The sequence below is a fragment of the Idiotropiscis lumnitzeri genome, chromosome 12 (assembly GCF_059441095.1).
Source record: "Idiotropiscis lumnitzeri isolate Australia: NSW breed Sydney's pygmy pipehorse chromosome 12, RoL_Ilum_1.0, whole genome shotgun sequence".
NCBI lineage: Eukaryota > Metazoa > Chordata > Actinopteri > Syngnathiformes > Syngnathidae > Idiotropiscis > Idiotropiscis lumnitzeri.
Window position 1 is genome coordinate 19,515,359 of NC_142402.1, and position 15,470 is coordinate 19,530,828.

General features: G+C 41.5%; 1 protein-coding gene across 3 annotated transcripts in view; it reads left to right on the forward strand.

Annotated features, from left to right (window-relative positions):
- LOC148326397 (phosphatase and actin regulator 1) overlaps positions 1-15,470 on the forward strand; it is a 31,241-nt gene that overhangs the window by 2,422 nt on the left and 13,349 nt on the right. The window contains exons 1-2 of one of the 3 annotated variants that reach the window (XM_088311419.1): positions 2,840-3,002; positions 8,953-9,117. In XM_088311419.1, the coding sequence (XP_088167545.1) occupies positions 2,945-3,002; positions 8,953-9,117 (223 nt within the window). In that variant the 5' untranslated portion in view covers positions 2,840-2,944. Of the gene's footprint in view, positions 1-2,839; positions 3,003-5,579; positions 6,032-8,952; positions 9,118-15,470 lie in introns of those variants that run through there. The other 2 variants (XM_088311417.1, XM_088311418.1) reach the window with 2 other exon arrangements.

The following is a 15,470-nucleotide window of genomic DNA, read 5'->3' on the forward strand; positions in this document are numbered from 1 at the left end:
GAGTCAAGAATGCAATTCGCTGACTTGGTGATCGCTTTGCGCAAGGTTGGCGAAAAGTTTTGTTAGCGGCCCGTAGTAGCATTAGCTAACAGTGCTTGCTACGGATGTGCAACACTTATACCAGTGCTTCTCAATTATTTTCTGTTACACCCCTCTAGCAAGAAGAAAACAATTCTCGCCCCCCTACCCCCCACTCTCCGCCCTAACTATAAATAATAACATTTTCGTTGCAAAAAAAAAAAAGAACAACAGCGTAGATTTAATTCACGCTCCGCACAATAGGCAATCAGAACGCCACTGCCAACTACTGGAGTGGAGGTGCAATTACACTCTGGGAAAAAAAGCATGTTCCCCAGCGTCACCCCCCCCTCCTCAGCACCACGGCGCCCTTCTATTTGAGAAGCACTGACTTAAACCATTTTTCAGTGATTGGTTCAGATATTTCGTTAAAACACTTAAGATCTAATTTAAATTGAGGAAAAACTGCATAAAATGTCCCCTTTAAAAAAATAAATAAAAATTCTGATCGAGGAACGCAAATTCAATTAGCCAAGCAGCGTGAGCGGTGCTAGTGGGAGGCAAGAGTGTTTAACCCCCAAGCATGCACATCAACTGACAGTCCAGACTGTGCTAAGTCTCGCATCTTAAAAAATAGACATCCATCTTCCCCGCCTGGCTGCGCGCGGGCCTTCTTGTGCTGAATAAAACATAAGTCTAGGAAAAAAAAAATAGGAGTAAAAATAGTAATGCAATTTCCAAGGCAGAGCAAAGAAAGACGGTTTCAATAATAATGGAACTGTGTGCTCCTTTCACTCTTATTTAATGGCTCGTCTTTGGCACACTTGATGGGAAATGAGAATGCTCCTGACTGTGATGTGCTTCCCACAAGCCAGCTGAGCAATAAGAGCGCCTTTTTTTTGGGGTGTGTGTGTGTGTGTGTGTTGTACCACCAAGCAAGCAGAAAGAAAGCTGCATGACAATGTGCTTATGGCTCATATTTATAGTAAGTGTGTCAGCTCATTGGGCACCGAGAGGCAAGATAGCCAATGTAATATTCAAGCAACTGAGGACAGAGAGAAAATACTCAACTGATCCCCTTTCACAATCAAGTGTGGGTGGCCGAAGTCCAGCCCACGCGCCATTTGTAGCCTCCTTACCTTCAAATGGGATCGACAGTTCCACCATTTGATGTCGGTGGGGGAATTTACTCTTTAATTCATTCACTACCAGCCAAATATAAAAATGGATTTTGACGTCTTTGACCATGAATGGCAGTAACTGAGTTACTTCAACTGAGACATTTTATTAATAAGGATGATTTTGCTGCTGTTTTGTTTAGCAACAGATGACGTGCCAATGGATTTAGCAGATTTTCCTACATTTCACGTCAAAGAAATAAGAATTTACAGAAATTTTGTTTATTTTATTATTATTTATTTATTTTTTGCCCTGATGAGAAACGGGAGTGTATTTTTCAAAGTCTTAATTGGACATCACACCTCCTGACTAATCTCAGAGCACATACAGCAAACTCAGCAGCATCAGTCATGCGGTCTTTATATTCTCAACAGAAAGCGTTCAACATAAGAGAGGCATACATTAATTGAGTGTGATAAATGTTGAATTGCGTTTATTTATTGTTGCTGTCCCCAGCGCTGCTCTCACTGGGCGCCACGTTGCTGCATTTCTGCTGAGTAAGTGTCCTTTCAACAGACTCTCCAAGTCAGTGCAGTCAAAGCTGCATTGCACCACTCAGCAGTCCTTCGGTGTTTTCTCGACAGTCAAACTCACCCCCTCCAAAAAAAACAAAAAACAAACAAACAAACAAACCCAAGCATTATTTTTTCTAAATTATCAATTACATATGTTATATAATATGTGTATTGCAAGTTTTGCTACAAAATGCACAAGATGAATATAAATCAATGAACAATATGCGTATGGTTGTGGTGGCAGTCTACTGTGTTGTCGAACAATAAATTGCAAAGCAGCTCTGATATTGGATTATTTCAGAATCAGAATCAAAATGCGCTTTATTGTCATTGTACTCGGTGTACAACGAAATTGGAGAGCTCCCCTCTCCAGTGCAATATAACAAATAATTCCATTAAATATATCAATTAAATTAATTAAAGATTAAATAATTAAATAAAAATAAATATGAAATTAAATAAATAATAAATAAAACACACATTAAGCCATGTAAGCTTTTTTTAAGGGCGTGTGTATTGAGTTTTACACTGTCCAATTTTCCAATCTACCACAATGTCCTCGGCTCTCGTTATGAACTTCCATTATTTTAGTAAGGCTGTGATAAGATGTTGTACTGGAGATAAAACTGACCAAATACAATCACAACATTATATCTTAATTTTTTTAATGTCTTAGACTACTAATAAACAACCCAACATTAATAAATCACTAGACAAAATATCTACTATGATCAAATTAAATAATAATCTAATTTAAAAATTGTGACACTTGAAAAGAAAAAAGAGTTCAGTGCCTCAAGTGGGGGGCAACGGCCCCTGACGGCCCTCCCGTGGAGACGAGTCTGTACATAGATTAGAAGGGGGGTGGGGGCGATGGTCCATGGAGCACCACTGCCCTCTAGTGTAGTGGAGACATTCCTGCAGCGGCAGCCAAGGCAAGCGACCAACCAAGTTGACTGCGTTAATCTTATTTTTATATCTGCACCCTTTGACACGCTGAAAAATGTTAAATACGATTAGACTTCATACGGTGCCGTCAAAGTCAGATATTATTATTGCAGCTCCGGTTAAAAATGTTTGGATAAGATGTCAACCGTGGGAAAACGTTTGACGTTTCTCGTGACGTCATCACGCGCGGATGCTAAATGAACAGCTTACGTTTGATTACCGTCAGTACATGTTTTTGTGTTTGTTTTTAAATTCACTGGCAGTGGAGTGGAGACGTTCACACTATGGACATCGTAAATGTATTTGGACGTAGGAATTGCAAGAGGATTCAATATTTAAAAGGTAAATTCGACTGTGCGGAAATTATGTGAAGTCGTTTCAACAACAGCTATGGGTGTATTCAACATGTAAAAGCTTCGCTTTAACTGTACGGAATTAATACTATGGACAACGTCTTTCTGACTGGTAATCGGTTAATTGCATTTTGAATAGTTTAAATTTTCATCGATGTTATCCGTAACGTAAACGTGACCGGTCTAAACTTTTTTTTAACTCGTTATTGAACTAAACAAAACAAAACAAAAACAAGTACTAAACAGTTTACCCTAGAAATGGAAATTAATATGCCGGAAACATGCACTATATAAATAGTATACTAGTGTATGGGACTAATCCAGATAACAGAAATAGCTGGTCTTGCCATACGTACGTGGCGTGACGTCATGACGTACAGAAGCTTCAAAGAGGTTTCGCTTATTTATTTTTTTTAAAAGCCAACTCATTTTATTTGAAATCTCACCGACAAACAGAACATTACTTAAAAATGTAACATATTTATAAAAATAATAACAAGTAACTAGAAAACGTGTTAAAATTGTAGCAGTGGAATGAAAACGTCTAGAAAAAGACATTAAGAATGCACAATATTTTTATGTGATTGTTGAATTTACTAACATGGCCGTTAGGTGGCAGCATTGTAACAGGTACCGTATAGGGAAACTGCTCAAGTGCCACTGCATGAGTTTTGCTCCGCTATTGAAGCAAAATATAAAACAGTTGCAGAGATTAGAAATAAAATTTTGCCTATTGATATTTATCTGTATGATTGTCAAATTTGCTATTTCAGAAGTGTCGCAATGGTAGCCCTTAAGAAGTCATAATTGTACAAGAGGTCACATTTATTCACAATACGTGTATAGAATAAGTAAGCGGTGTTGAATATGACGCTATATAACACACTGATTTATTACATTATGTAAAAACCATAGCCAAGAATCATCCCCTTACAGTAATGCAACTATTCATTTATTTATTGGGAATTGTCTGCTCGAGTGTTTCAACCAGTGGCCGTGTGTGTGAGCCAACCGGAAATAATTAAAAATTTACACTTGTTAAATATTTATCACACACAGGTAAGGGTAGGAATCAGTGTTGGTTGTTAGCGTATCTGCTAATAATTTTTAGGTTTGGGGTTTAGGACCTTAGCACGGGCTTCCTCCATTACAAAAAGATGAATATTTCTATTTTAGGTTCAGTGTCATATAAAACTGTCCATTGGTGTGAATGCTTGTTTGTTTATTTATGCTCTGCGATAAGACAGCGACCAGTCTAGTGTAGACCGCCTCTTGCGCAAAGTCAGTTGGACTAGGCTGTGCCATAGCAGTGGCCGGCCCAAATGAGGATAGATGCTACAGAAAAAGGATCGATAAAGGTTAGGTTTAGTGGATGTATTGTTAAAGTATATAGCGTAAACAAAGCAGCACATAGTGTGGATGAATGCAGCGCGTGAATGACAGATGGGGAGGGACAAAGCGATACGGACAGAAGGAACAGCAGATTTGTAGTGACAGGCTGGCCAGTCACAACTTTTTCTTTTTTCTCCACTAAAACCTGCATGACAACAATGGAAGCCAGTTCCAACCAGTTGGAAAACGTCTGACTTAAATGCACTTGTCTTGCCTGTGTCAATTGAAGTTTTTAGGTTCAAGAGCCATTCATTTTCTATAGCATCTGTTCTCAGGAGGGTTACGGGCGGGCTGGAGCCCCTATCAGCTGATTTTGGGTGAACTGGTGGCGTATAACCTGGACTGGTCATCAATCACAGCGCGTATATAGACAATCAAGTATTCACGGCGTCACTCACATTCACTTCGATGGACGCTTTTTGGAATATGGGAGGAATTTGGAATATCTGGGTCAACGCGACTTGCCAGAAACATGATTAACGTCTGATCTCTCGCAATGTTTGACACCGGCATTAACAATTACCCACAATTGCGCTAACTGCTGATAAAGTAACACCAAGGACCATGGAGAATATTTAATGCGCCTCTCTGAGGCTGAGCCATTTGAAGTGCTGATCAAACTCCCCATGCTGCTTCTCTGGGCTTTGATTGGGATGCGTCTACCCCCCCCGGGCGCTTGTTTGTTACTCTGCCCAGTGCCCACATTACATTCATGTATGTTGTCCCTTTCAGTATTCAAAAATAAGTGAGCCATTGCAGTGTCAGTGTTTCAGTAGCTTAACACAGTTAGTGGTTGATTGTGGATGATCCCTGTTGATCAAATTCTGGATGTGGGCAAACATATCCCCCCTCTAGCGACGCCACTGAGCGGGGAGTGTCAATAAGTTGCGCAGTTTCATACTGCGAACAGCCATTCCTTGTTTTGCTTTTATACAATTATTTGAAATAATTATTACAAAATAGGAATCGTATCACTAACTACCTTACATTAACTATGTATAATAACATGATGAATATAAATAAACAAAACACAACATGAGCTAATCACTTTATCAACTGTTTTGATTGGACTGATTGTCGTCCAAGCAAGTTGAGCTGGCTGAGTGCGCGCCTGTCACGTGACCAGGCATAATGAGCTCGCTTGCCGGCGCTCGCCTATTAGAGGCGCGCTCGGCTCAGCCAATCAGCTCGGCTGCTCTGCTCTGCTCCCCTGATGGTGGATTAGCCACAATAGACTACCGCAGACTGCAGCTCTGCACCGTCCGTCCGTCCGTCAAGTCGCTCTTGCGATCCACGTTGCCTCAAACTGGGCCGGAGCGAGAATGTTCAAGACGGCGCACTACCCGTGCGTGGAGCCCGCGCCCACCGCCATGCACGGCACCTGGTGGCTCGCCCGGCACGGCGCGGCGCCCGCCCCCCCGGCCATAGCCCTGGCCGCGGAGAAGCCCAAGAAGAACGCCTTCAGCTTGGCTAAAATGATGTCCCTGGGCGGCAAGAAGGGCCAGCACGGCGCCGACACGCACTATAATAACAACAACAACACGCCCTTCGCCATCCACTGCCACATCGGCAAGGAAATCAAGCACATTTGCAGCAACTGTAGCCGCGGGAACGACACGCAGGAAGGTGAGTGGGCGAGTGGGCCGGTGGCGTGCGTGAACCCACGAGGGGGGAACGGGGGGGGGGGGGGCTTGCCTGCGGTCCCTACAATAAAGGAAACAAGCTCTTCTGCTCGTCTTTATCTTCGTCATCTTCATCATCGTCGTCGTCTTCGTCGCCGTCCACCACGCGCTCAGTCAATGCTTTGCAACTTATTTGGTTATCTGCCTTAGCTGTTATCATTTGGATGACGTGAAAAAAAGAATGGGGGGGGGGGGAACAATCCCCGCAAGGAAAAAAAGAAACGCTGACATGTATTGTGAGAACCTTGTATTGATTGCAAGGCTCCTCCAAGCATTTCCAATTGAGTCTCATGACATCATTTCTCAGCCATCTTGGGATGCAAACAAATGTTTGTTTGATTGTTTTAAAATTGTTGTGATTGTTGGGTGTTGCTGACATACTGAGGGGTCCAAAAATGATCACTTTCCTTAAAAACGGTTTAGCTCTAGCCTTTAGATGAGTGGATTGCACTGTTTTATGTATTATAGTGTTTAGATTTTAGTATTTTTGCTGTATTTTTAATGTAATTTGTTTTTGCATCTTTAGTTTAGTCTTACTACCGTTAAATTGTATGTTTTTATCATGAGGTCTTTATTATTTTAGTATGTTTTAACAAATGTTTTAGTTTATCACATTTTATTTTTTTTATTGTGTATACATTCAGATATTTCATTTTCTCAAATCGTTTTTAGTTTTCTATTTAAGTGTAGATCAGTTTTATGTAAATATTATTTTTTTTATTTTCCAGAGTTTTAGTAACAGCATTTCTATGTGTTTGAGGAGGAATCAAACAGAAAAATGTTGCTCACCTAAGTCATCTATGGATTGCTCTGATGCACCAGACATTATTGTAGTCTTTTTATAGTTCTTTTTTGTCATTTTGGCTCAGTCAGTAACAACATATTTTGACAGTTGGTTGTCGTACAATGAACAAAGTTCTGATGGTGTTCTGCGTTTCTTTTAACCTTGCTTATTGATTTGGCTAAATGCTGGAGGCTCCTTGGTGTAATTTACTTCCTTCCTGTCTCTGTCAAAGCTTTTTAATGAAGTTGTTTGAATCCCGCCTGGATTAAATCAGCATTGACCGCGGTGTTATGTATCAGGCGAGGTGTTTCATCTCCCGATGTTGGCCGTGAGGCAGCAGACCAGTCTAGTGGTGGGCTGTGAGCTCGGTTGCATGACGTTGTCTTGTCCCACAGCCCCTCAGGGTGGTGGCGGCTGACGCGCCTCTGAAGTGGCGATACGTTTGTGTTGGCAAACACCACGGGAGCGACTCTGACGTAATTGCGACGAACCACTGATGTGCTGACCTTGGCACGCATTTCACACTTGGCTAGAGGTCGCTTTGCGCGTCCACAGTTGACGCAGCAGGTCATTCATGTCAGCGTTTTCCGTTTTGTTAGAGCATTTCATATTCCCTAGAAGCATCAGTGTTCAAGGAAAATTTACTTGCTCATCATCGCTTGTGTACAGTAAACTCTCTGCCGACTGGCTATTTTTATTTTTAGTTTTTTTTGTTGAAATCTTATTGCTCTGTGAATGTTATTTGGTGGAAAAACTAACCTACTCGCTGTTATGTGCTCAGGCCAAAGCAACAACAGTATTGATTTGTGTGGCATCTTGGTGTCTAAGAAAGTATGTTGAAGTGAGTTGAGGAGTTCCAGTTGCACATACGTTGTGATTTTTCCACCATCTTGTGGATATAAGGTACTACATCCCTTTTTCATGCGGGTTAAAAATATTTAACCATACAGAGACAGGCCAGTGTCAAAGGCAGGCTAACTGTAGTTATCAAGTGTATTATTTGTACACTAGCTACACGTGCAAATGATTATTGCGCCATTTGGTGCGCCGCCATCTTGACTGCTAATGCTTAGCCCACCAACCGACGTAATTCAGTGATAAGTGAGACTGAAATATGCAAGCTACATGAGTTGGAATGCTTGTTAATAATCATTGGCATGTCTGCCAGAATTAAGATGTTTTTGAGTCTAGCGTGTGTTGTGTGTTTACTACAGGGAGCAGTTTAAGGCCTTCCGAGTCTACATCTTTGCTGTGTGACTTGGAGTTGTAACTAAACTATTTTTTGATGAGTAACCAAGCACGGCACTCGAAAGGGTGTCGTCTTTTTAATAATGAATGAAGCTCAGCGAGAGCTCCTCTTGATGATGCGCAGTTTAGTTTGCTACGAGTTTATTGGCAGATTGATGTAAAACACTTGCAGCGTATCCTGTTTGGCACTTTGGAGTGTGGCCGACATACGGATGCGTCCAAATGTGACTACCAGCCTTAAAAAAAACATGGAATTATTTTTTTTCAATTTGTTTTAAAGCGCAAGGGACAGGAAACAATTACCCAAAAAGTTGTTTTTAAGGAGCGTACACGTCCAATGATTATTTTGGTAAAATGCAATGAAAAGACCTCAGAAAAGATTAGAGAAATATTGATCATAAAAAGTTTGTTTGAGATGATGATAATTTCTACATGTAAATAAATTATTGAAAAAACTAAATGATATAATTAAATAAATAAAAAAAAGCCGATATACAGGTGGCTTCTGCAATTTAATTCTTAAAAATGTATTTGACAAATTAACATGCATGTGACAAATTTGAAAAACCAGTCCTGCACACTTGAAGGTCATTTGTCAGTATTTGCATATCTCAAAGAGAAGTTGTTTTGGCTTTTGCTGTCTGTTATGCGGAATTCTTTTTCACGCTCATCCGGTTACTTGAAAATTCTGGAGGCGACTTGGCCCAGATTCATGCCGCTTGGACTTGAGTGAACTTAAAGTGCTGCATCCACCGCTCGCTCTTTTGGCACCGATAGCGTCACCTTTGCATCCTCGCCTAAACTTCCTTTGTCCATCGTTTGCTCCCTGGCAGCTGAAGAGGTCGAAAGACTCGCCGTGATGCGATCCGAGTCCTTGGTCTCCGGCGCCCACACTCCCCCCATCCGATGTCGGAGCAGGCTCGCCACGCTAGGACGCCTCCTCAAGCCCTGGAAATGGAGGAAGAAGAAGAGCGACAAGTTCAAGCAGACTTCAGCCGGTAGGTTTTCTAATCTTATTTTCAGTTTGAGTGGCGAAGTAACACCGCGACCAACCGTGTTTGTAATATTTGCAACGATGAAGTTTGTATTATAAATTTGTACACCAGTGGAAAAGATGAGTCGTTCTCCTGTCCTAATTTTGGTTAAAATGATTTTATGCTATTTTTCTCCTTGACGCTACATTGATTGCTAATGCTAGCTTTTAGCATAGTCAGAAGTCAAACTTGGTGCTGTCAATCTTACTGTTAAAAAGTGAGTGTGTGTGTGTGTGTGTGTGTTGGGGGAAGGGGGGGTATCATGTAGCACTGTGTGTTTGTTTTGGCCTGGGCATTTGATTAATACTGTGATTGTAGAATTTGAGTTAAGCAGTAAAATCCAGCCGTTTTTATCCATCTCAGGGGCGGCCATTTTGTCACTTTCTGTCGACTGAAAATGACATCAGACCAATCATGGCTCCGCTTCAGGAAACGGGTGAGCTGTGATTGGTCGTTATCTGAGCCCTGAGCAGCTGTGATGTCATTTTCAGTCGACAGAAAGTGACAAAATGGCCGCCACTGAGATGGACAAAAACGGCTGGATTTTACTGCTTAACTCATGTTTCACAAACGCAATATTAATCAGAATGTCGTGTTTAGACTAGTGAAGGCACATAACATATTATTGCAAATAATTTTTGGGGGTTGACTTGTCAGCAAACTATGTTGTCATCCATGGATAAAGACGTTGCGATTAGACGGACTGGACTGTACCATTTGAATTCAGGGGCAAGGGGGGAATGCTTCCGTTGTGACACAAATGATAAAGCAAGGCAAACTCCAAATTTTCTATCTGAATTGCAATGGGTTTAGAGCATTTACTTCCGTAAAGTTTCGCCTGGATTGTTTGTGTAGATTTTGCCAATTTTGCTCACGCACATGATCACAACCGTGCGACCAGCGTCTAAATATTGTGCGTGCTTGATTGTGGAGTAAGGGGTTAATATTATTTTTTTTACCAATGCATTAAGTTGCAATCTGGAGGCTGTTCGACGATGGCGCAAATTGTTTGGCATTTTCAAGCCTCCTTTTTGACGTTCTCTCCCATCTCGCGCTCCAGTAATATGCAAGAAGAGTGAAGGACGTGGTCCCGTGCCGGATGTGGCGGTGTGTAATTTGTCCGTGCTGACGCATCCCCGCTTTCACTGTCAGGCCGTTGACGGCGGGGAGGTTTCTTTTGTCAGACCGCATCCCCTCAAGTTGGGGAAACTGAGAGACAAGCAAGAGAAGAAAAATCTTGTCTCCGCAGGACAGGATGTTCTGGTTTACTTAGTTAGATCCCTGAAGATGTGATCAAAAGGAGTGATGAATTAAAAAAAAAAAAAAAGACATTCAATGTTTATTTTAGTCTTTGGGTTGCTGTTGTGCGGTGCTTGGAGCACTCAAGCGTACGTTGGGATCCAAGACACAGTTTTGACAGCATTTATTCATTTATTTGAGCAAAAGGCCTTTTCAGATGTGTAGATGCTTGATTGTCCTCAAGTAAATAACTGAGGCGGCTTATTTGGGTGGAGGCTTTCCTTCAAGTGGAAGCACCTGTCGACTCATTGAGGCCAGGCGTCGATTATTGCCCAGCTGCTATTTCAGGACGTGCGGTAGGCAGCATATTTCTTGAGGCTTTCTGCTCGGGAGCCATTGAATTAAATGGAGTGTCTCTTTGCGGAGAGGTGTTAATTCAAGTGGATGTCTAATGTCGTGGAATTGCTGTTTAAAGACGTACAGCATGGATCATTTTTCTCGTGGCTTTACGAGCTTTTATTTAAAGGAGGCGTCTGTCTGAGAGGAGGCCTTTATTTGTGCATATTTTTGCATAAGGATGACTCTGCTCGCCACTGATTAGTTGACAGAGAATATTTCCTTCCTTGTTGCAAAGAGAACAAAAAAATGTGAAATCGGAGATGGCATCATGTGTCTCGAAACGTGTTCATGTAGTATATTCCACCATAAGCATGACTGGACAACATAAAGAGGCAAAAAGATGCTTCACGGACCCAAAAAGCACTTTTGCTCGCTTTATGTTCACCACTTTGTGTTTTTGTTCTACATAAAGGTTGCTCTTCAAATAAAATTCACTCGCCGCTATTGTTCTCGCGATATTGTTTTGATTCGCGCTAGCCGTGGATTGCATGCACACTTAACACGCGTGACCTTTTGAGTGAAATGCGTTGTTGTTGTTTTGAAGTGAATTTGGTTCACGTGCAGCTCGGAGGCTCAGGTCCACTCTGTCACGTTAAATTGAGGGAGATGCGTGGAAATGTGTTGAGATGCGGGAAAAAAAACTATCAATTGCTGTTGGCTCTGAATTTGTGCAAATGCTTGAAAAGCGTCGTCTCTAAGCAAACTTGAAATGAGCGTGAATCAACAGGAAAAGTGATAACTTTAATAAAGCAAATCGTAGCCAATCATTCAAAGTCACAAAATTTCCTCGGGGATGAATTAATTATCTGCATGAGCTCACCTTGCCTTCCCTTGGATTGCAAGCAAATATGCTCCCGAGGACCTGGATGATGTCAGACTACTCTGAACGGATGCCGTGAAGTGCTCTGAGCATTTTATGACGCCATGACATCATTGCTTTTCTGGAAATGATCTCACCATTTTTTTTTCCCATTTCATGTTAAAGGGTCAGATATTTTTAGAACCGTTTTGGTTCTCGTGACTCATGGAACAATCATTTGCCGTAATTGTACATTTACATCTAATAGCTACATTTTGATTTGAGGCCGAAATGAGATTGAAAACTCGATGGAACGCGGCGCTACGGAGAGGAGGTCGTTCCTAATCCTCTCCTTCAGCAAGCAGTATTGACTCGGATGGACCTTTTGAACCCCGTTCCAATTGATCGGGGTGGAAATGGAAAGTGGCATATTTTCCGCATGCAATCAATCAACGCTGAGACGGATGGCAACCTCCCTGTATTGACCTTTTTATTTTTTTTTTTACATTTATTTTATTTATTTATTTTTTAAGGAAAGCAGATGATACACTTATGATATGATTTTTTTTTCTCAAAGCTAACTGCAATAAAGATCAAGGCTCGGACAATGCTGTACATTACGTGTGATTTCAATTTTTTTAAAACCGATTGGAGGCATGCATTTTTGTCTCAAGCAATTTTTGTGGTCCAGTTGGCCGACTCCCCCCCCCCCCAACCTTTGTTATACTTTCTAAATCTTTTCTGATGAATCTGATGGACCGCTGCTACAATTGTGCCCAATGCAAGCTGACTGTAACATCGAAAAGTTCGGATGCATTTCTCAATCGGCAACTTTTCTTTATTGGCATTCTGATGAACCTTCTCGCGTCAGTAATGAGTGTAAATTTTTTTAATTAATTCAAGTATATTTTTCGAGTGGTGTCGAACTGCATGCATCACACTTAAAGCAGAATATTTTGGTATCCATGCTGCGTGTGCCTGTGCATGGAAGGCACAAATACAGCTTAAATGCCCACTGTATGAGTCTCATTGAGTTTTTTTTTTTCGTTAATGCCCGAGCTTCCCATTGATAAGTCCCCATGAAAGTTTTAATACTCTCTTTTTTCAAGCTTAGAGGATTGCCTCAACAACAAAAAAAAAACTAAAAAAAAACTAAAACGATCTGGGTCACTTCGCAGTGCAAGTGAAGCATTCTCAGATCAATACAGGCAGAGCTCAGATATGCCAGTCTGATTTAATATGCCCTGAGCCGAGTCTCTGATGAGCGCCTAATCCTCTCATCTCGCGCTGCAGATTGAGTGGCTACTCGGGCCCCTTCCAACTCAACACAGGGCCGTCCTAAAATAGAACTTTATTTTAAGGCTTTTTCCTGATTAGCACCGTTCTACTTGCACGTGTCCGGAGCGCTGATGGATCTTTAGCACGTCATCCATGCAAAGCTCCGCGATGCAGAGGCATGTGCGCGTGTGCAATATTTTGTACAATTACTCTTGTATGGGAATTACGTCCAATTATTTCTGCTAATTGTCATCTTGCATGATAGAAATAATCCACAGGTTAAAAAAATATCATACAAAGGCACGTGCGCACAGTGTCGACATGTCATACAATCACTGCCAGTTATTGCCGATAACTTGCATAATCAGAACCAACAAAAGGACGGGGTATAATCCGCAGGGTCAAAAAAAGGCCATTGCAGGCGCCGGGACCGTCACACAAAGGCAGTGTAGGCGTTGAAATGATTAATGCGATCGCTCCCTTCACCAGTTGTTCATTCAATCACCTAGCACAGTAGAAATAAACAAAATGACTCGAAGTAATCCGCAGCGGGGGACAGGAGGAGGGGGGGGTGGGGAGGGGGGGCACAGTTGAAATGGTCTCATATGAGTAATTTTGTAATGACGTGTGACTCGAGGCAATCTATTGCTATGTTTTTACAGTGTGTCGTTATTTGCACTGAATGTCTTTTTTTGGGCTCTTTGGGCTTTTCTGATGAAATCGCCTGCAATTCCGATGCATCAATTTAAGACGGAACAGGGTGAATATAAGTCAACCAAAAAAAAACAAAAAAAAAAACACACAATGACTGTCAAATCTCAAAGATGTATCCTCATTAAGGCTTTTGACTTAATGGCGTTGCGTAAGCGCGCACCCTCCTGCCGCCTCGCCGTTATGTCACGTAAAGCTTCGCGTAATTACTTTTCATATTGGATGAAACGGAAGTATAATCCCTGAGTTTATGGCAGCACTGCCCGTCTGGTGTTGACCTTTTTAGCCAGGCTACACTCTCACTCTGCCCCTGCTGGTTTATACTTGGATTGAACCGTAAACCGGGGGTGCGCCCCACCACAGGTGCTTTGATGTTTTACGATTGGCGTGCCATTACATTTTCACACTTGACTGTGTGGGAAATTATCGTTAAACGTTATCGATTTCGGTGCCGATGGAATGGCCTGTTTCCAATGCCAACTGGCAAAATTTCTCGTAGCTGACTACGTCTTTAAAAAAAAAAAAAAACATGACAGCATCAACAGCACCTCTGCTGGTTGCACCTCATTACTGCACTTTCTCGTTTGCCTTCATCGCTTCAAGACCCGATTGATCAGCAATCGATCAAATTTCATATAATTAGCAAGCCTTGCGGGCAATACAGGTTTTCAGTTGTGATAGCTGATACAGATTATTATTAGTCATGGAGGCCGATATTTCAAGCCGATGTTTATTGGTTAAAAAAAGGGTTATATGGTGTAAAAACTTTTTGAAAATTTGATTTTGTTGAATTGCCTTTAAGCACATGTTTATTAAACAACTTTAGTGATTTACAACATGTTAAAGCTTTTTTAGATCTTAGAAAATAGAAAACTTAATTTTAAAAGTCTAATAAAAAGTACACCGATCTCCCAAGCTCAACCACATGTCGTATAGTTCACTAAAAACAAACATCTCTTTGACGTTTACGACGGCAAATAGTTTTCTATTAGTTGTGAGTTGTGGTCGACTGACATTCATTAGAATTTCGGCAAAGTCTGTTGTAGTACGTGTGACTCCAGGAACCAATCAGATGGTGCTGTGGGCGGGCCAATCTGCTTCTGCCGGCAGGGCCACCAGCACAGCAGAAAGAGAGAGAGAGAGAAATGTGCTGCAGCGAGCCAAAATAAACCAGCTTTTAATTTATCAGCCGTGAAAGTTTAAATAAAAAAAATGCAGATGCTGATTAACTGCGGTGCAGTGTGTTACCCAACACATTTCTTGGCGACTGACATCCCGACAAAGAGTATAAAAGAAAAGCTGTTTTGTTTATTTATTTTTTAAGTGGGCAAATTAAAAAAATTCTAAATTCAGCATGGCGTCAAATATAAATTGCCCCATTTATATGATGACCATCCTGCTTGATTGCAAAAGAATATCTTTACTAGACAAAAATCAAGTTTTGGTATTGCGACGTGGTTACGCTATTTGAATCCACGCTGACACGGGGTGAGTTAATTAGAGGCCACGAACGTTCTGAATAGACAGTGAGGATTCCTTTTAGCCGGCGCTCCTTGATGATACGTGAAGCACACACGGTGCACAGTGTCGCAGCTCATCCTCATTACACTTTCTTAATTGGTTTTTATGCCGGAGTGGATTTTCAAACAAGGAATGTGAATTTGTATTTTTAAAAATTTTTTTTTTTAACATCTTTGCTCAAGCCTTCCCGACAGAGGATGTTAAGTGCCTCTACCGTTTTGAAGTTTAAAAATAGATGTGCACGGTAGCTACGGGCCATTTTGTGCATTATGCAGCGCACTAAAGTGTTGTTGGAATAGTTCTTTGGGTTTTGTGCTTTTATCGCCGCGCTTAATCAAGGCCCTCTGCTCATCTCTTGACAACACAATTC